This window comes from Dipodomys spectabilis, unplaced genomic scaffold, assembly GCF_019054845.1.
Source record: "Dipodomys spectabilis isolate Male_0828 unplaced genomic scaffold, ASM1905484v1 ptg000081l, whole genome shotgun sequence".
Lineage (NCBI taxonomy): Eukaryota > Metazoa > Chordata > Mammalia > Rodentia > Heteromyidae > Dipodomys > Dipodomys spectabilis.
In genome coordinates, this window is record NW_024870758.1 from 14,011,721 (window position 1) to 14,034,104 (window position 22,384).

At 33.0% G+C, this 22,384-nt stretch overlaps 1 protein-coding gene across 1 annotated transcript in view; it reads left to right on the forward strand.

Annotated features, from left to right (window-relative positions):
- Acvr2a (activin A receptor type 2A) overlaps window positions 1-22,384 on the forward strand; it is a 92,091-nt gene that overhangs the window by 57,882 nt on the left and 11,825 nt on the right. The window contains exons 3-7 of the mRNA XM_042683488.1: window positions 1,776-1,885; window positions 2,074-2,228; window positions 18,106-18,249; window positions 19,320-19,463; window positions 21,236-21,381. Coding sequence (XP_042539422.1) covers window positions 1,776-1,885; window positions 2,074-2,228; window positions 18,106-18,249; window positions 19,320-19,463; window positions 21,236-21,381 — 699 coding nt within the window. The remainder of the gene's footprint in view (window positions 1-1,775; window positions 1,886-2,073; window positions 2,229-18,105; window positions 18,250-19,319; window positions 19,464-21,235; window positions 21,382-22,384) is intronic.

Sequence of the window (22,384 nt, forward strand, 5' to 3'; positions counted from 1 at the left end):
TGTGAGACTCAAAGTATTCCTTGAAACAGGTAGTGAATCTTTCATTGGAGGTCTATAGAGTGTACTATTTAGTGTAAATGCTCAATTTTGGGGTGATATTTTAGTATACCAGCTGATAAAAAAGTATGTGAATTTTATTTTAATGCTCTAAGTTTGATTGAAAAACAAATAGTAAAGTTAGTAGGAGAAAGAAAGAAAAAGAAGATTAATAAATGATAAGATGTGGAAGAAAACTTGAATTTGTCTGTTTATATTTTCCTAAGTAGATATTAGTATAGATCCTGTTTGAAAGTTTGATTAAAACTCATTTCTTTAACATTTTTTCATCTTTTTACTTCAGAGTTAATCTGATCCATATTATTATTATTATTATTATTATTATTACTTTTTGTGTCAGTTCTGGGACTTGAACTCAGAGCTCTTCGACTATTTTCAGCTACGAACTTTCCTACCAGTGCTGGCTTCAAATCTTGATTCTCCAATCTCAGCCTCCTCAGTAACTATAATGAGCTGTATTATTGTTCAACATTTTCACTAAAGTTTAGTAATGTAAGTCTTTTGAAATCTACTTAATGTTTATAAGCAGTATTTAGAATATTGATCTTAAAATATAAGTATAACTTTCTTAGTGGCTGATAAAGCTTTCTTCTAGAAGTTAAATCAGTGTTTCATTGTGGGGAGTGGGAGTACTAGGATTTGTATTCAGGGCCTTGAGCTTGCTAGGCAGACACTTAACTACTCATGGCTTATTATCTGCATCCCTTTTTACTTTATTTTTTCAAAGAGGGTCTTGTGTTTATGCCTTGGCTATGTCTGGACTGCAGACTACAGTCTTACTGTTTATGCTACCTGCCTAGCTGGTTGACAGTTGTACACAGCCACATCAGCTTTTCATGATTGAGATCTTGCAGACTGTTGTTTTTGTTTGTTTGTTTGTTTTTTGTGCATTGGTTGAAATGGGTCCTTGCCCATACTGGCCTTTTGAATCTCAGTATTCCTGATCTCGGCTTTCTGATTAACTAGGATTATAGGTTGAACTATAATGTTAAATTCTTATCTTTGGTCATTTATAGAGGAATGCTTTTTTTTTTTTTTTTAAGGATTTTTAAAGTTCACTCTTACTCTAATCAATTTGAATTGCTAGGTTCTGTATGTTTCTTGTTCCATTTTTTAAAAATGTCATCCTTGTTCATTATGTTCAGGAAACTTAAATTTGCTATCAATTTTCCAGGCTAGTTTGGGTCTCCAATGTTGAAACATGTTTATGATATTGGATCACTTACTCTGTGTATGTGTATGAGTGTGTGTGCTTGTTTATATAGTTTTCAGTTCGTTCATTTGTTTGTTTTTGCAGTACTAGAGATTGAACCCAGGGCCTCAAACATGCTAGGCGATCACTCTGGTACTAAACCATATCTCAAGTCCTTAGTTTTCAGTTCTCATGAAATGAAAGAGCTATACTTCCTGTGAGCAAAAGCACCCCTAAACCAAATTACCTCGTTGACTTTATGTTACTCTTCATGCTTTTCTAATAAAAACAAATAAATAAATGGTTGCCTTAGAGTAATAATCCCAAGGAATGATTACTATAAATTCAGCTGTTTATTTTGGTTTTCTGAAGAGCTTAGTAATAAGAATGTAGGATCATTTTGGCTTTTAAGGAGTGATTATTATAAACTAATAAATGCAAATAACTTATTGTCTCTGAGAAGAAAATGACCTATTGTAGTGTTAGTATAATAATGTTGACTTTTTTTCTGCTTGTTTGTTTATAGGACTGATTGTATAGAGAAAAAAGACAGCCCTGAAGTATATTTTTGTTGCTGTGAAGGCAATATGTGTAATGAAAAGTTTTCTTATTTTCCGGAGATGGAGATCACACAGCGTAAGTTCCCAAGGAAGATAGTTGTTGGTTAAAGTAGTATATTGAAAGGAAATTATAATTCTGTTGTTGGAATAATTTACTAATATTTCTTTATTCTGGGTTTGTTTTTTCAAAACTTTGACACTGTAGTAAGTGTTAATAATAGAATTTTTATATACCAAATCTGAGTTGTTTTTCCTTTTCCACAGCCACTTCAAATCCCGTTACTCCTAAGCCACCCTATTACAACATCCTACTCTATTCTCTGGTGCCACTTATGTTAATTGCGGGAATTGTCATTTGTGCGTTTTGGGTGTATAGGCATCACAAGATGGCCTACCCTCCTGTGCTTGTTCCAACTCAAGTAAGTTATTGTCTCATAGTTTGTACCATTTTACATTTTACATTTTAAAAGAGGTGGAACTCTCTAAGTGGAGCTCTGTAGGTTGGTAACAACTTATTTTCCTTTGGAGTTACTTTTGGAGTGATTATTGCATTGAGAACTATAGATACTTTCCAAATATTAATTTTCTATGTATTGAACTTTTTTCGAAGTTGAGGTAGAGTAGAATGAAGAGTATTACCATTCCTATTCTTCTCTGGAGAGTTTTATTTCCCTTCTAATACATCTTAAGTATGAGATGTACCTGCTTTGGTTTTTGAGGAGCAATTAGTTATAAGGAAAAAGTAATATTTTCTTTTCCCTACTTTTTTATTCAGTTTCTGTGCTTTTCTCAAGATTCATTGCCAAAATATCTAACATGTCTTTTTAGTCATAAGGGTGGGCCTAGGAAGGTAACTAGGACAGTAGGAAAAATAGAAGTTTAGGTTTCAAGAATATAAATACACACACACACACACACACACACACACACACACACACACACACACACACATATACACATACATATATTTATATATACATAAAAATGTTTTTGGGAAAAGGAATAGAGCAACATGTTTTATCATGTGTTGTTCATAGAATGAGGTGCTTTTTTGTTTGCAACATATAAACATGTTTTTTTTTAAAATGTTCTTGAGCTTCTCATCTACTCAGCCCTAAATATTTCTGAAAACAGAGGTGTGATAGGTAATTAAACTTGCTACATTTTCCTTATTCTCTGTCATGTGGATACTTGGCACTGGGCCAGTTCTTTGCAGGGACTTTCATGGAAGTAGTTAATATTCTACAGGTCAAGGAAAGCGGGTAACTTTTGCTAATACTTACATGAGACATTTCTAAATCTTAAGTTTTTGCTGTGTTTCTTTTTTTTCTTTTTTTCTTTTTTTTTTTGGTCCGGTCGTGGGGCCTGAACTCTGGGCCTGGGTGCTGTCCCTCAGCTCTTCAGCTCAAGGCTAGCACTCTACCACTTGAGCCACAGCGCCACTTCCAGCTTTTTTTTTTCTGCTTATGTGGTGCTGAGGAATCGAACCCAGGGCCTCATGCATGCAAGTCAAGCACTCTACCACTGAGCCAACTTCCCAGCCCCTTGCTGTGTTTCTTTTAACTCTTAAAATCAGGTTACCTTGCTCTCTGAATCTCTTAGATTAACTTCATTTTTCTAATAATAGGATTAATGATTAACACTTGATAAAGAAAATGGAAAAGTCCTATGATTAAGGCCTAATGATTAAGACCGCTCTTTCCCTTTAAGCTTTATTTACATAACATATTTCTTTCTCAGTATTTGCAGCAATCTGTTAAGAATTAGATTATGTAATTCCATAATCCTTGGAAGATTGTATATATGGAGAAATGAAGTCAATGTTAAAATACTTGGCTTAATGAATAAGATAAATGCATTTTATATAGCTTAAATATTTTAACTTAAACATTATTCTGTATTTGGATTTATTAAACATAATTTTAAAAAGTATTTTCTTTTTTTTCTTTTTTGTCGGTTGTGGGGCTTGAACTCTGGGCCTGGGCACTGTCCCTCAGCTCTTCAGCTCAAGCCGAGCGCTCTACCACTTGAGCTACAGCGCCACTTCCGGTTTTCTGGTGGTTTTTTTATTGGAGATAGGAGTCTCACGGTCTTTCCTGCCCGGGCTGGCTTTGAACCGCGATCCTCAGATCTCAGCCTCCTGAGTAGCTAGGATTACAGGCGTGAGCCACCAGCGCCCGGCTTAAAAAGTATTTTCAAATAAAAGTTTTAGTGCCTAATTGTTTGTGGCTTCCTACAAATGGCTATGATACACTTTACCTTCTGTTTAGTACTAACTTTAAAATTTTGTTTTAGGATATAAAGCAAAAATATTTAATGCTATGATAGTTTCCTCAATTTCCCTTAGGTTTGTGATCTCATAGAAACAAGCAGGAATACACATTTCAGTAAATTTGTTAAGATTTTCATAAAAGGAACTTTAAACAGTAGTATCAAGCTTATTGCTATAACATTAATTTGTGTGCATATTGTTACAAAAGTGTAGGTAAGACATTTTTTAAAGAGCTTAATAGCTTATATTTCAGACCACTTTATTTAGAAATGATATCAAATTCAAGGCCTTAACAAATTTTGAAAAGGAAAGAAGCCATTACTATTTGTCAATAAGCTGGGATCTTTGATGAGTGTTCATCTGAGTTTTAGATGTTCGTTGCTATTGCTAATACTATTGCACATGATAATTTAGCACTTGCATTTCTGTCATGAATTTACATGAAATATATGAACAATTGAAAATTAAAAATAGATTTAAATTTTTTGATGGAGTAAGTTTCCACAGTCAAGCTTTGCTATGCAAAATACAGAGCAAAGCTGACTTTATGCTTTCCTTCTGTGGTAAACAACTATGTGGCAAAAGACATTGCCATCAATGTGGAACTTCACTTTCACTTCTGTTTATGAAACAATGTGTTTTTATAGTTTTTATACTGTAAGTCTTATTCTTGGTCAGAAGCTTATAACTGAGTTCTTCAAGACTGCTTAATAGCCATCATATTACAAATGCTTAGTTTTATCCTTTGTTCAGAAATAATGATAATTACATAAACATGTAATGGACTTTAAATGCTGTTCTAAGGTGTTATGTATAAATAACTAAATTATATAAAATATAAAAAACATAAATATATAGAAAAAAATTAATAGCTTCTAAATTGTGAGACTGTTATATAAGGTATTCCTTGAGATTTGTTTACAATAAATTACAGAATGGTGCATATGACGTGTTCTTAATAAGCGTCTCAGTTGATTCTGGTGTGGAAAGAACTGGTTTAATTTTACCTTACAGGACTGTGTATATAGTCCAGATATTTGTAAATTAAGATGTAGCAAAGCTCACAAATGTCACCAAGAACCCTCTGACACTGAAGGTTTACCTGAAGTGCGTATTCTGTCCTTCCCCTGTCTTCTCAGAAAACAGATGCCTCTGGTATTTCAGATAATTCACTTAGACTTACTGTCACCTCAAGAACATTGTATAGTCTAATTTATTTTTCTACTTTTAGATATTGAATAGTTTGTGTAACTACTAAAATGATCAGTAACATCGTCTCACATTAGCATCTTACAAAGGACAAAATAAAAGTAATCTAGGTCATATTGAAAATTTTATTGGTGTGTTTTACTTTAAAAACTTGATTTAGCACATTTTACAAATAGGTTTATAAATATGTGATTGTGTTATAAACTGAAATTCCTGGGTTTCTGCTTTTTTTCTGTCAGTGCCTGTTAGTTGGTTTAGACTTCCTTGAAAAGCCAGGAATATTGGATATGGGTGATATAATATGCATCTCATATTCATGTCCCCATATTCTGAGTTTAATTTCATGACTAGCTAGATAAAGATCATGCATTCTTACAATGGATTTTTGAAACATTCTTTCTTCACATCCCTTAAATGCTTTAGGATGTAAACATATTTGTCCCCTCCTAAGGACATTTGTTAAAGGCTGATTTGTAAAAATCTGGTCTATTTTAAAATGTCATGATCAATAAGCGTATCCTGGAAATTAAATGGTGGGTTTTTTTTTGGGGGGGGGGGAGGGATGTTATTTTTAATCACTAAACAGTTAATTAGGGTATTTTTTTATTTCAGGGGCATTTCTGACTTTAAAAGTTAATCTTGGGATATAAATACTTTAAAATCTGGCCTTCTAATTATGGCTTTTTTTTTTAGTAATATACAAATGTTTATTGTAAAATCTAGCACAAATGTGTCGAAAAAGGCAGTTGGCTGTTTGTTTTTTTTAATTGAAGCCATTTGTATTTCTTTCTAACTCATTTTAACTACTCTTTCTATCATTGTTTCATGATATCACTTCTTTTCCAATCATTCAGGGGAAAAGCATTAGAGACAAGGCTGGAGGTATGGCTCAAGTGATAGAATGCTAGTTGCCAGCCAAGGAAGCTGAGCAAATACCAGGACCCGAGTTCAAACCTTAGTGATACACACAGAAAAAAGACACTCATTCTGTTCTTAGCCCTGGTATTTATCATGTTGACTCATCTTTTTATCTTTACTGATCCTGTTGTAGTTAAGAACATTATTATATATATGAGGCTGAGGTGATTCCTGTAATTTCAGAGTGGGTTTTCCTGCTTTTATGTGTCCCTTTTCATCTGCATTATTGCTAGAAAAACATTTTATTTCTATGATTTTGTTGCTTCTGCTTAAAAATACATGGATACCAATCATCCATAGCAAGGGATACTAAGTTTAGAGCATGATGTGTGTATTCTCTGTATTTTGTGATTTGAATGAATAACCTGAAAAGGTTCATAGTAATTTGTATATATATTCCATTCACTCACTTGATTAGAAGCCCCTGAAAGAGAAAGTATATGCTATATAATCAGTGTTGTATTTTATATAATGTTTGTCTATAGTAACTATCCTGTAAGTGCTGAATTGCCAAGCTGAGTTGGTTGCGTGTGGACTTAGAAATAACATTATTCCCAGGGATTCCTTTAATAAACATTCAGGTACTTTAGGCCCTTACTTTGAGATAAATCTTGAGGCTGATTTTTTTGAGCATATACACAGTTGAATATTTCAGGTTTTTATAAGAGAATGATATTGTTAAATTCCTTTTGTAATCACAGACTGAAGACACATTCTGTCTCTTTACATTACCTAGGTAACTTTTCTTTTGCCAATGCTGAAACTACCAAAATCTAGGCAGATGCTCATATAATATACAGTAAGTAAACTAGATGCAAACTGGTTTTTCTAGTGACAGTGAGTCATGAATATGAGGGAAGTGATGGATTCTATTATTGAAAGTCTTAACTGTGGTTAGAGTTAATGTGGTTTCCATAAGTGTTTGCATTGCTTTCATAACTGTATTTGAGCTTACATTTCCTGCTTGTAAGATCTATATTTGTGCTGATAAAAATACCATCTTATAAAAAAGTGAATTTTAGATGCTACCAATGACCTACCTTCAACAAGGTATGAAGTAGTTTCTTTTCAGTTTTAAAGGTTGTATAAATGGCACTTTAGTGTTACAGCATTAATGTTTTCTAGAATGGCACCAGCTTCTTTAGTTCTTGAATTTTGTGTAGGTATTGGTTTGATAGGGACTAAGGGCTTCCAAATGTTTGGGCAGAGTTGGATGTATAAAACAATATGGCAGGCATTAATATTAAAAAATAGTATGTTGTCATTCCATGATATGTCAAATTACTACTCACTGAGAAACCAAGTCATCTTTGCAAATATTTTACAGGATTTTCCATTTGAACATGAATCTGCACATCCATTTAAAGTTAATAAGGCACTGAAAGATTAATATAACACTATTCAACTCAGTTTAAGAAAGTATGCTTCTTATTTGGGGAGAATACATGGGAAATACACTAAATTTTATTGATGTATTTAATATGTGAATGCTAAATTACATTTACAAAATGAATTTAGAAGCACATCTTGAAATAGGTTGATAGAAAGTGGTTGGAGTTTATTAACATACATCTAGCTCTTCTTTTGCTACTCTCCCCTCCCTCTCTTTTTTGCTGGTACTAGCACTCAAAGTCAGAACCTTGGTACTCTCTGGCAGCTTTCTTGCTCATGGCCAGTGCTCTACTATTTGAGCCATGTCTCCTATGTGCTTTTTGGGATAATCTCACAGACTTTTTCTGTCTGGGCTGAATTAATTGTGATCTTCAGGATCCTTGACTCGTAGCTAAGATTACAGATATGATCCACAGTACTCAGCTACTCTCCCTCCCCCTCCCCCTTCTTTCTTTTTGAAACTCCTCTACCTAGTAGAAAACACTAGTTATAAATGTCTATTTTAAAAACTATGTTAAAAATAATAGAAAAAACATTTCCATTCTCTTTCTCACTTTTCTGAAATAGTAAGCTTTAATAGCTTGTTGTATACCCTTAGATACTTTTATCTCATTTGTTCAAATAGTTACTTTTGTCACATTTATATACTATGAAGTGTTCCACAATTGAAGTTAACAGTATACAGAGGATAGCTTTCTATGTTGACATGTTTAATTTATCTCCTTTCATTAAGTAATATATTTGAAAGTGAAATTCAGTTGAATGAATATTGTTTTACTCGGGAAGTACTAAAATTGTTTTGGTAGAAATTATGTTCTTTTAAGGAATACAAAGTGCTATTTTGTCAACTTCAAGTTTGTACAGGTTTCTGCTAGGAATAGAACCCATTTACAGATATTCAACCATATTATTTTAGCAGGCTTAAAATATGATCTATTTCTTAGGTGTAAAAATCTTTTTTGCTGGTCCTGGGGCTTGAACTTATAGCCTGGGTGATGTTCTTGAATATTTTGCTCAGGACTAGCACTCCACCATTTGAGCCACACTTCCACTTTTAGTATTTTGCTGGTTAATTAAAGATTGGAATCTCATAGACTTTCCTGCTCGGGCTGGTCCTGGGGCTTGAACTTATAGCCTGGGTGATGTTCTTGAATATTTTGCTCAGGACTAGCACTCCACCATTTGAGCCACACTTCCACTTTTAGTATTTTGCTGGTTAATTAAAGATTGGAATCTCATAGACTTTCCTGCTCGGGCTGGTCCTGGGGCTTGAACTTATAGCCTGGGTGATGTTCTTGAATATTTTGCTCAGGACTAGCACTCCACCATTTGAGCCACACTTCCACTTTTAGTATTTTGCTGGTTAATTAAAGATTGGAATCTCATAGACTTTCCTGCTCGGGCTGGCTTTGAACTATGGTCCTCAAATGTCAACCTCCTGAGTGGCTAAGACCTATGGTCTCCTTTGCTTTAAAAAAAAAAAAAATTCTTTGTTTAAGAAATCATGTGTGTTTACTTTTTTTTTTTACTGAGTGGGTGTGTGTCCAAGAAATAGTGCAGAGCTGCTATAGATATTATTCCTTTGTGTTCCACTATGGTATATGATTGTTTTGTATTGATACCCCAAATTATAACATCCTTTAGAATATATTTGTAATGGTGGAAAGAAGTTTGATAAATTTATATGCATGCAGCTTGACAAAAAAGTTACTTTTGTCAGCCATATAATTATTCTACTTGTAAATGCTCAGACAGGGCTAGTTGGAGATGACCTAAAATTTCATGTCCAAAAGCAAAAAGGGAGAAAGTGAAAAAAAATGTAGTTTTATCAACAGTTTAAAACATATTAAAGCTTTATATTACAGTTAAGCAGAACCCCTTATTTCTTTTTTTTTTTTTTTTATATTTTATTTTATTTGTGAACATACTGTACAGAGGGGTTACAATTACATGGGCAGGATAATGTGTACATTTCTTACCAAGCATTGCAGCCTCCTCCTTTGGTTTACCTTTCACATCCCTTCCCAGCCTCCCCCCTCCCCCCCAATCCCAATCCTTCTCCTTCCCCCCTCCCCCCACCAACGTTGTAAAGCTCGTTTTGGACATGTCAACTTGTACTTCTCATTGTTGCAACAGGTCCACCTGTATCCTTAAACAACTGGTTTTTCCCCATCTCCTCCACAAGTTATACTGACATCAAATATAGTGAAAGCAGGGGTTATACTGTGGGGGAGGGACATACAAAGCAACAAAGAGATAATCTTATAAATGCATTAGAAACACATGCATGAAAGAAAAAAACATTAAAATACATATCTAAGGGTTCATTTTCCTGACATCACATTATCTGACCTTTTCCGCTTGACTCATACATATACTAGATATTGCAAATAAGGGAAACCATGGGACCTATGTTTCTTTGGGCCTGGCTTACTTCACTTAATATAATTTTTTCCAAGTTTTTCCATTTCCTAACAAATGGGGCAATGTCATTCTTTCTGATGGAGGCATAGAATTCTATTGTGTATATATACCACATTTTCTTGATCCATTCATCTACTGAGGGGCATCTGGGTTAGTTCCATATCTTAGCTATGAGAACCCCTTATTTCTAAAAGTGATGTAAATTTAAATTTTGAATACTGAGTTTAGTTTTTGTTTGGCCTGTGCCAGGCCTCATCTGCCACTTTGTAGATGGAATTGATGTATATAAACCAAAGTACTTCATCTTTTCTTACCTGGTAAAGAAGTGGTAGTCAGGAGGAGGTAAATTGCTTTTGCTCTATTTTCTGCATTTCCTGGGTCTTGTCCTAGGCCTTTCCCATCACTCCTAGTTATTTTACCATTGTCTTTTTTTCTATTAATTTGAAATAATAGAAATGGGAAAAGTCTATTTATTAGGTTAAAAATAGTGCTTTGGGAATGCTATGGATTATTTTTCTGTTTTTGTTTAACCTCATGTAATGCTGAATGTGTATTTTGTGCTAGGCACTCTAGTTGAATATATAGCAAAAGTGGCACTTGAACAATCCCTGCTTGCCCTTTTGGAGCCCACAGTTAATATGTAGGTAAACAAAATAAGTTGGCTTTATTTTTCAGCTCAGAATGAATAATAAAGAGTATTTTGGAGTTGCTTCAATAATTTAAGTAAGAGTGAAAGAAAGGAAGAAATGCCTAATTGCTGTTCTATACTGTTTGAGAGAACTTTTTCTGGGTGTTTGGCTAATGGTAAATGCACAGTGAAATGTTAGCTGTGATTGTCAACAGAATAACATTCAAAATTGAACTCAGAAGGAGTATTTTTTTTTATTAGAACTTGTTGCTATGCTTTAAAATTAGTATAGCATAGTATTTCATTTTCAGGTCTGTATAAAACACTCTTCAGAGCACTTTACACATGTTCACTTAATATCCCGTGAAATAGGCTATGTTTATCAGGTCTATTTTATAGACAATGACATTGAGGTACACTTCTCCACGAAGGGACTTGACAAGAGTCCCCCTACTGAGTGGCAAAGTCAGGGCATTTGATTACATTATTCTTCGAAGATTGAAAGGCTTAGTTCAATAAACAATTAGATTGAATCCATAAAAAGCTAAAGTAGGACAAAGGATTCAGTATGTATTTTATATTTTAAATAGTTTTTAGTTGAGTATATGTGGCCTGATAGAAATCATATAGTTTATCACATCAGTTTATTTATATATAACATGATAATTTTTTTATAACATACAAATGCCAAAAAAAATTTCTTCTGTAGCTAGCCATAAATTTGATGTTTTTCAATAGCAACCAAAAGGATAATGGACATGTTTACATCTCTTTCAGACTTTAATCCCCACTAATGCAGAGGTGCTGTTTCTTAGGGAATCTATCCAGAATTTTCATTTTTTCTATGGTGATCTTGCTTTTCTATAGTGATCTTTAGGAGGAGTAAGATTAGAGAAACAGTAGGAATCAGGACACATCAAAAGGAATCTTGGAGATCTAATTAGAATCATAGCTATACATTTGACAATATCAGTATTCAATATTGTTAATATATTAATGTAGTTCTGAAATGTCTGTCTTGACACACTATATTATTTCTTCCTAGATTTTATTTGTGTTTTTCTTGACAATTATTTAAAAACGAATACATAATATTTTTTTAGAATGTAAGGTAATTAGATGAATAAGAGGAGATAGAGTCTGAATTTTCAGTTTGCATATACTTCGGATAATGGGTTTTAATCCTTCCTGGTATTCCTGAGAAGTTGCTGGGTAGGGAGACTGTCTGTCTGTCTGTCTGTCTGTCTGTCTGTCTGTCTATCTATCTATCTATCTTTGAGATACAAGTATATTAGTAAAGAAAATGTATAGTAATATTATGTAAACATTTATGTATAATATATAAACAAAAATCTAGATAGATTCCTGTGTATTTCAGATTTGCACATCTGCCCACCAAGCTCCACATAGATACCTAAAAGCACTTAGTACGTAAAAGGTAATGATTGTGTCTCCCAAATCTAGTTTTTAGTACATGAAACAACCATCCATTTGGTTGAATAAATTGAAAATCTAAAATGTACTCCAATACTGTTTTTCATCTCACTAGTCTCCCTCATGTACCTTATTTTTACATGGGATCCTTCTCAGGGAATATTTCTCTTATCTAACAGGTATCTATAAATGTTGAAGGTGCTGAATTTCTTTTTATTGCTCTTGGTTTATAATTAATGCATTCATTAGCAAGTCAAAATTTTTCAACTTTGAGCTTCACAAAAGCCTTGTTAGTAAGTGCCTGACACAATACATTCAGTAAACATTTTTTGAATGAATAAATGAATTAATGAAGAAATACTTTTTATTCTTTACTGATATTCAGCAGTAATTTTTTTTTCACTTAAGGGATATGTAGCAAGTCTCTTATCCAGAAACTAATTACTTGCCATTAATGTACTTACTTGATTTCTACTGTTAGTTACAGTTGTGGTACATGATATTCAGAATTACTTTTCATTTTGTGAATCCAGACTGGTTTAAATTTGTATATTTCAGTGAAATTATTTTTGGGGCGATTGTAATTCATTTTTCTTGAATAATTATACATTGAGGCCTGTTATAGGTGTCTCTTGTTTAGCTTGCATCATTTTGCTTATTTTGATGTTCATTAATTAAGAGGTGTATTCACCAAGATACACTTTCCAAAATATTTGTTCTTTTCAGCAAATTAATTTATGTATATCTTGACCTTCTTGTTTGTCACATTTAGTCTTAGTTTTGTCTCTGTTTTGCTTGGGTCATTTTAGAGCTTATTCTACAGTTTGTTATATGGAAGTATATGGAACAGAGATATGCTTCTTTTTTTTTTTTAAGATTAAAGGTACTAACACTTGCATGTGTTGGTACAGTGGTATCTTTATCTTTCAAAGCACCTGTGTGGGAAAAAGATCAAAGGTCACTGAACCTAGGGATGCCATAGTCTAGTTTATGAGTTGGTATGCATTTCTTTCCAGTGATGAATTGTACTCTGGAATACTGACATTTAACAGAATTGTCAATCTTTTGGACGGGTTATAATCTTAAATCATTATCATAAGGAGAAAATGAGGAAGGAAGAAAAACTAGTTCAACAATTGGTATAGATGAGTTTTTCTTTTTGGTCATAGTATTGTTTTCAGTAGAAGTATTTTAGAAACAGTGGAAACTAGGGTATATGATGTATTTGGAGGAATTCTCGTTTCCTTAACTCTTGTGACAGTATTTCTCTAAAGTCCTTACTTACTTTGAGATGATTGGGAAATGAAACTCTTCTTCCATGTTAGTATTTTATTTTCCTCAGACTATGATAAATATGAATGGGTACTCATTCCCAGGGCACCAGTGCTTATCCAGCAATTGTGTAATTCCTTAATTTGTAGTTGGGTTATACTAAAATCATATTTTGAACTGCTAACATTCTTTGGGATTTAGATTAAATGATCTAAGTCCTATTTTATTAATTAGAATTTGTTTTACTTTATTCACTTCAGTGTGGTTGGGCAAGTAGGTTAACAATAGACCTGTTATGTCACTGTGTATTACTTAATCATAATGATCATCTTTCTTATTTTCTACCCAGTTTATTATTCATGCCACATACAGTCACATAGCCATTAACAAGTATTTTTGTTGTTGTTTTGTTGTTTCACTACTATTATTTTTCCATAAAAGGGTAGTGAGGTACTTCACTTACTAGCACTAGGAGTTTTTAGAAAATGTTAAGACAACTGTCAAACTATTGTCTGGAAAGACTTATTCTAGCTTTATATAAATGTCTTCAGCTACTAGCTAGTGTTCATTAATGGCAATACTGCCCTCTGGTGTTCAGTAACCAATTCAGCTCATATTTTTCCCAGTTAACTTCCCAGTTGAATCACTTTAGATTTTAGATCCCTTTTTGAAAGTGATTAGTTGATTTACTTTAGTTTACTTTCTGGCTTGAAGCCCATTGGATCGAGTAATATGGAGTTGCATTAGAGTCAGAAATTTGTTTGCTTATCTGTCTTTTGATAGGTAATAGTATCTAAGGGCTGTCTGTTTGTGTGTGTGTGTGTGTGTGTGTGTGTGTGTGTGTGTGTGTGATATAACACTTTCCTCTGTTTACAAGGAAAGTGTTCCTAATCGTTAATTAAAAAAAAGAAAACACAGAACATTGGATCAGTGCCAACTTTTTAAGAGATAAATCATTATTCTCTTCCCTTCACTTTTGTAACTGATGTGTTCATTTTTCATTTCATTCTGAATATGAATCGTAATTTCTTTTGCCTATGTTTTTTCTTCACAAGCACGCCTTTCATATAATGATAGAGGTAAGACGCATTGATGTTTGTTTTATGGTTGTGGAACTTTTTGTGGATGCATACTAAACATTTTGTCCTTAAATTTTTGTTGTTATTGTTTTATTGTGCATCCTTTATAGTTTATATACATTTATATTATAAAGATTCCTCCCCTACTTTCAGTATAAAAATAAGATTTATTTAACCTAATACTAGCTTTTGTTTTTAAAGAATTATTAATCTTTACATTTATCTAAGGTAGAGACATACTTTCGCTGATTACAATGTAATACATAATGATTCAATTTGCCTTAATGACCTAGTATTGCAAGTTTTATTGTGTGTCTTATACTTAATTGTTAACCTACTCGTTTTAACTAATTTTGTAGTATAGCCCATTATCTTTTAATGAGAAATATATATTTTCAAGTATAATTTCATCTTTGGATTATCTAGCAAATGAACTAGCTGCGTGAGTGTGGTTTCTTCTTCGTGTGCTTTCTAGAGGTTTAATGCTATTAAAGACTAGAATTCATTCTTCACATGGAAGATTCAGAAATAAGTAAAATGATCACTATTGGATATTTTTCCAGTTCTGGTAATCTCAGTATATCTTCTCATGTTATCTTCTAATGTCATTAGAAGAAATGTAACCAGAAACATATTTTAATGCTTATCATTTGGTTTGAAGAAATAGCACAATATTGCAAGCTGGAGACTGAGGGAGGTTTTCAGAGATTCTGAAAGCCTTCTGTTTGCTTCCCTAGATGTATGTTTACTGTGGAGTAGAACAAAGCCATGTCTTATAGGTGATAACAGAATATTACTGATATTTATGAAGTTTAAGTTTCCATTTATCTCTGTAGGGGTTCATTCTAAAGATATAAATCTGTATTCCTAGAATAAAATACTGAGTTTTTGTTGATACTAATAGGTTGAAAATAATTTCTAATATTCTTGAATTTATAGGTCAAGTAAAAAAGTAGATGTTAAAGATATATTTAAAACTTCCAGTAATTAAAATAGTTACTTATCAGTACTATAAATTTTATATAGTTATAATTTTGCTATAGAGTTATTCATTTTAAGCTAATTTTTAAGTGTTAATATTATAGTATACTTAAAAACACATTTGAAATTGAACAAGAATGTGCCTTTGTAGACCTTTGAAAATTTGGCAGTGTTCTTTTTTAAGATTTTTATATTTTAAGTAATTTTTGTTATAGTCTTTTTTTCTGGTCATTATGATAAAATACTGAATATAATTATAATATTAGAAAAGTGGTCTTAAGATTTCCTTATGAAGTAATAGCATCTTAAGAAATTTTTAAACAGAATCTTACTAACTTACAGGAAGTTTGAAGTTTATGTGTGCATTCGGAAAACATCTAATTTTTTTTTTTTTGTTGGTGTAGGGGCTGAACTCTGGGCCTGGGCGCTGTCCTTCAGCTCTTCAGCTCAAAGCTAGCGCTCTACCACTTGAGCCACAGTGCCACTTCCGGCTTTTTTGTTTTTGCTTATGTGGTGCTAAAGAATCGAACCCAGGGCCTCATGCATGCAAGGCAAGCACTGAGCCAACTTCCCAGCTTGTCATTTTGTTTTTTAAAGAGACATTAAAAAATTATATACTTGCTAAATTTAAAGTTATAGGAAAGTATAATATACTTCAAAATAATTCATATTTTGAAGAGGTGATATGGATTGAATCATTAAATTTTATTTCAATAGATAAGTCTTATCTATGTGTAGGCATCCTTTATGAACCAATAGATAATGTATAGTTTAATGCTTATCTACAGAAACAATAGTCAGTTTATCTAAAAGTTATTAAAACACAATCTTTCAACTTAGAACCTTAGTACTTTCTACCTCTTCAGCTTTCAGCCCTTATATGCCTAATTTTCTTTTTGGCATTCTTGCACTGAAAACTACCTTTCTAACTTTTCTCTATTTAGGTTAATTGTTCTTTCATGCATTTGCAAGTAATTCTTGTACCTTGAGGACTGGGTGATTTTCTTGCCTTAGGAAGAACAGTATTCAGTCACTCTCCCTTCCCCCATTTCCATGTTAATATAAGCAGCTTACTCTTCCGAGTAGAACTCTTATTACAGGTGGAAGTATTTAATTGAAGAATTATTTATACAAAGGGTGTAATTTTCATAGGAATTTACCAAAGATGATTTTTTTCCTGTTTTTTTTTTTTGGGGGGGGGTGGTAACTGTTATTTTGGCTTCCACTCAGGGCCTCAAATGCTTGCTTGGCGTTTTTCTTCAAGGCTGTCACTCTAGCACTTGAGCCGCATCTCTCTACCTCCTCAACAGAGATCCTTTTGTTCCTTCCCTCAGAATCATAGTTGAGAGAGTGGTCTTCTAATAAGAGTTACACTACCTCCTTAATCTGTCTCTGTGCTATTTGGAAAAACTCTCCAGCTTTACTAACATTTTATGTTTTAAATATGGGAAGGAAAACAACTTTTATAGATATTTTTAAATAAATAGGAGTTTGAAATGAGTCACAAGTCTTCTGTTTTGTCTTACAGTTTGACACATGAACTCTCTAGACATTTTATAAAGATTGTATAGTTTAGAAGAAATTTCATGCCTTTTAGATCTGATACCTAGCAGATGTTTAATGTAAACTTTATAAACTCTTGAATGGTATCTGTGGGCTAAATGATAGAAAGTGTTTGAGGTACCAACTATCTGTTGTGTTATCATGTTGGTTTCTTTTGCCACAGAAATTTTAATTCCTCTTCATGATATTTGTTGTATAGACTTGAAAGATTTCTGTTGCTTTTTTCTGTGAACTTTCCAGAAAGCATCTTATACCTTGCTTTAGTTGTAGTGAACATACAGGGTGCTTTCAATGAAAGGTTGCTATCCTATTTGTACAAGGAAAATTCCTTTACTGTTTTTCTATTTATATTTTACATATGTTCTATTTTTAAAATGAATTATAGCTGTATACTTCTTTCATTACCTTATCTTTTTATCTACTATGATGATCACTTTTCTGGATTTTCATTTGTATTTCCTTTGGTAGTCATTCTCAGAACACAAACAGCTTTTATACACCACTCAGTTTTGGAAAATACTTAAAATAAAGAAATGATCTGTTAATACTTTGACAAATAAAAGTGAACAAAAACTTGGCTATAGAAAAATAACAATTCCTTTATATATTTTTGTATTTCGTGGCCTAGGTTATTTCTGAGATTAATGTAGGAAAAACTCTTAAAACTAAATTATTATTAGAGAAAGAAGTATATTTTGAAATTTTCTTTGAGGCAGTGCCATTATTTGATCTTTCTGGCATGTGAATTCTCGTCTTCTAGGAATGTATAAACTGATAAGTGAAATACTGTTAGGAATATTCTACAGTTCATGAAAATCTTAGGAAGATGAGTGAGAATGAATTAAAAGGATACTAGAGCTTTTTACTTGCTGAGCATAAATGGCAGTAGTGAAGAATGTTAGTATGAAAACTGTTTTAAATTAAGTTGCCTGCCTTGTAATTACTGCAGATATTTAGTAATGCTTGAGAAATGTAGTTCTGCCAAGACTGAAAGTAACGTCATCAGTATGTGTTTACCAATTCTGTCAGTTGATTCTTCAGTATACTTACTTTCCCCCCCTCATTTTTACAATTGATATATGTTTCATGTTCTCCTTACCTGTAGTATTATTATTTATCTATAGGACCCAGGACCACCTCCGCCTTCTCCATTATTAGGTTTGAAGCCACTGCAGTTATTAGAAGTGAAAGCAAGGGGAAGGTTTGGTTGTGTCTGGAAAGCACAGTTACTCAATGAATACGTGGCTGTCAAAATCTTTCCAATACAGGTACATTTATTGGAGTTTTCTAAAAGTTTCAGTGTGTTAACGTGAACTCCAGGAAATGGAGACAAAAGTGTTGTTGTTCTTTTCCTTTGCTTTTTTGTCTCGTTTGTTCATTTTTCTGTCTTTGTGGTGGTAAGAGGTGGCATAAAAATGGAGGGACATAGGGTGAACAAATATAGTAGTGGAACTCAGTACAAACTATGTTGAAAATGAACTCCTCAACTTGTGGGTGAGGACAGGAGGGAAAAACTTGGAGAGAACAAAGGAAAAGGGGGAACATTGTCCAAAAAGAAATGTAAGACATAATTTATGACATGGTAACTCCTGTGTACATTACTTTTATAATAGCAATTTAAAAAAGTTAAATTGTGTGAAGAATCTTAAAACTTAGAAAAAGGCATTTGCATATTAAGCATAGTTAACAGTCACAAACATTTTGGTTAATGCTTCTATTGACAAGGTACAGAAATAACAGTAATGTTACAAATTAAACTGTACAAATACTGGTTTACATAACTAGGAAACTGAATGATTATATAACTTGCCAAAGATTAGAAGGAAAGCCAGAATTTGAACTTTGTGTTCAGAGACTTGCTAATCATTATGCTGTACTGCATCCCATTTTCACTGTTCTATCAGTGAAAAGAAACTAATTGACAAGTTCACATATAGTAGGCAAACACAAGTGAATATATGGTGGTTTTAAAAAAAAATTTTAGATACTATGTTCATCTTTGAAAAAGATTTTTTTCGTTTTTGACAGTCTTTTTATCTGAATTCATTTTTCAGGAATAATTATTGTGAATAATAACCCAAGTCATTTCACTCCTATGATAAAATACAGTGTAATACACCTGCAGTAACTTGTATGCAAAATATGTTGCCACTATACAAAAGGGCAACATTTTTTTTATAATTTTCTATGATCATAAACTAGAAACAAAGAAAAGTGTAGAACTGTCAACAAGACCTAACAAAATCTTCTATACTTAGGTATTTGTTTTATTTTACCTAGAACTTATTTGAGTAATTGATTTACCTATATTCTTAATATTCTTTCTTTTAAAATCTAGGACAAACAGTCATGGCAAAATGAATATGAAGTCTACAGTTTGCCTGGAATGAAGCATGAGAACATATTACAGTTCATTGGTGCAGAAAAACGAGGTACCAGTGTTGATGTGGACCTTTGGCTAATCACAGCATTTCATGAGAAGGTGAAATTTCTTAACACTTACATTTAGTAAATTAGAAGTGATTTACTTACCTAATGTTGACTATAAATCTCTCATGTATTATTTTTTCAAGAGGCTATTATAATTAATAGTTAACATAAAATATAAATTGCTTAAATAAAAATGTTTTAATTCACTTTAATAAAAGTGCTTTTTTCCTTCTAATCATTCAGGTTTTTGTCACTGATATAATTTACCTCTCTTATGAATATTTTTTATACAGTGTTCAGTATTATTTTAATCCATTTTAACTTCATGATTAGTTGTTTCAGATTGAACTTTGTACCTTGAAATGCCTGTTTTTTTTTTGTTTTGTTTTTTTTTTTTACTTTTTTTTGGTGCCAGTTATGGGGCTTGAGCTCAGGGCCTGGTGCTGTCCCTAAGCTTTTTTTGTTTAGGACTAGTGTTTTACCATTTGAGCCACAGCTCGACTTCCTGCTTTTTTGGTAGTTAATTAGAGATAAGAATCTCAGGGACTTTCCTCCCTCATCTGGCTTTGAACTGTGATCTTCAGATCTCAACCTCCTGAGTAGCTAAGATTACAAGTGTGAGCCATCAGTGCCTGGCTTTGAAATGCTTTAATAAGTCTAGGTTAGTGACAATGCCAGAGCTAGAAATTTTATGAGTTCTAAAATTAATTAATAATTGTCAGTAAAACATAGTATTTTTTCAACTTTTAGTTTTTAAAAGTAGTATTTTCAATGAAGTAGGATTGTTCTTTTTTTTCGTGGGGGTTTGAACTCAGTGCTTCATACTTGATAGGCAGATAATCTGTTTGAGTCACATCTCTAAACCACAGAAATTATATTTTTAATACATTTTATAATTGTTAAATGTAAGTGGCTATTGTTTCCCTTAATTTTTGACCATAAGTTTTTAGAGAAGATTCTTTACATTAGTGGTTATTTATATGTTGAAATTTTGTGGTATCCTAGTCTTTATAGTCAGTATATTTCCCTTTTTAAAACAGAATTCTAGATTTATCAACTATTTTTTTTAAGACCTTTGCTTTCCAAATGGGGGAAATTTGGTGATTTTTAATAGTCATTCAAAGGTCAGTGTATTCCTTCCTTTATTAATGTGACTTGGAGAAATTTTTCGACCTATCCAGAGATTGCTTTTAGAATATTATTATTCATTGAAAGTAAAAGCCAGATGCCAATGGCTCACACATATAATCCTAGCTACTCAGGTAGCTGAGATCTGAGCATCACAGTTCAGACCCAACACAGGCAGGAAAGTCCACAAGTCCATTGAACTACTAAAAGAAAAAAAAAAATATCTGGGAATGGAACCATGGCTCATGTGAAGAATGCTAGCCTTGGAACCATGGCTCATGTGAAGAATGCTAGCCTTGACCAAAATGCTTAGGGACAGTGCCTAGGCCCTGAATTCAAGTGCCAGCAACACACACACACACACACACACACACACACACACACACACACACACACACACACACACACACACACACACACACACACACACACACACACACACACACACACACACACACACACACACACACACACACACACACACACACGTGCCAGCAACACACACACACACACACACACACACACACACACACACACACGGTGTGGGGAAACAGAGAGGGAGAGAGCAAGAGAGAGGAGAGGAGAGAGAGAAACCAAGTAAAGATATACTGCTTTTGTAACTTATAGTAAAAAGTCTCCATATACATGTGTTGTTCAAGAGCTTAAGGCTTTTGCTTTGTCCCTTTTTCTCTTTAGGGTTCACTGTCAGACTTTCTTAAGGCTAATGTGGTTTCTTGGAATGAACTATGTCATATTGCAGAAACTATGGCTAGAGGATTGGCATATTTACACGAGGATATTCCAGGCTTGAAAGATGGTCACAAACCTGCAATCTCTCACAGGTAGAGAAAAACTTCCATTTTTTTTCCCCCAGATAGTTCAGTATATGTTCATAATTGGAGTTTTTATCCCCCTGGCTAAAATTTATTTTTCCCCTAATTACCAAATTGTATTCTAGAAGGCAGATTATTTTAATTTTTTTAAGTTAGCTTTGAAATTGGCCAAGAATGAACATAATTAGTAAAGTTAATTATTTCCTTGTGCATAATATGTCTTATTTTGGGAAACATGCTTGAGGATGAAAGTAAATTGTCTCTTTCTAAAAGGAAAAATGTATTTGTTTTAACTCAAATCATGATTTAATTTAAAGGTGATTATGAAAGGTACAGCATATCTATTTTTACAAGTTATTCAATTTCTTAATTATATTAAGGCTGAAAATCTTATTTCTAAATGACCATACATCATTCAGACAATTGTCTAGCAAAGAAATAGTTCCTAGCCCTAACAATTGTCATATTCTGGGAAGGAAAAATGTTTGTTCCTTCAACAGGGATTCAGTTTGCCTTGTAGTTACCTTCTTTGAATTTGGGATTTAATCTATCACCTTGAATTCCATATAAAGGAGGCATTGACTGAGCACAGCAAATATTTATTTAGTTGAGTGGCACCAGATAGTTACTTAGGTTTCTGGCAAATATTACTTAAATTCACCTCAAATGGTTAAATTCTGGTATTACAAACTAAATGGCATCTACTTGGAATTGCTCCCTTTCTTTTCACCTTTCTGTATGCAGTCTGCCTTCCATATAGGGAATTATTCCTTTGGAGCTCCCGGGACCCCACCCATCCACACATTGCACTGCCCTCTAGTTATTAGGAATTGGGGGCCTCTAAAAACCTTATGAAACTTGAAACTGGTTTGTTTTTTTTTTTTGGAGTATTTTTTTCTATTCTTCATCCTCTATCCTAGTCTTGGATGTATATATAGTGTAACCATTGATTATGGTAGAGATATACTTAGCTAGAGTATAGTAAGCTAGAATGAACCAGTTGAGTAAGTGT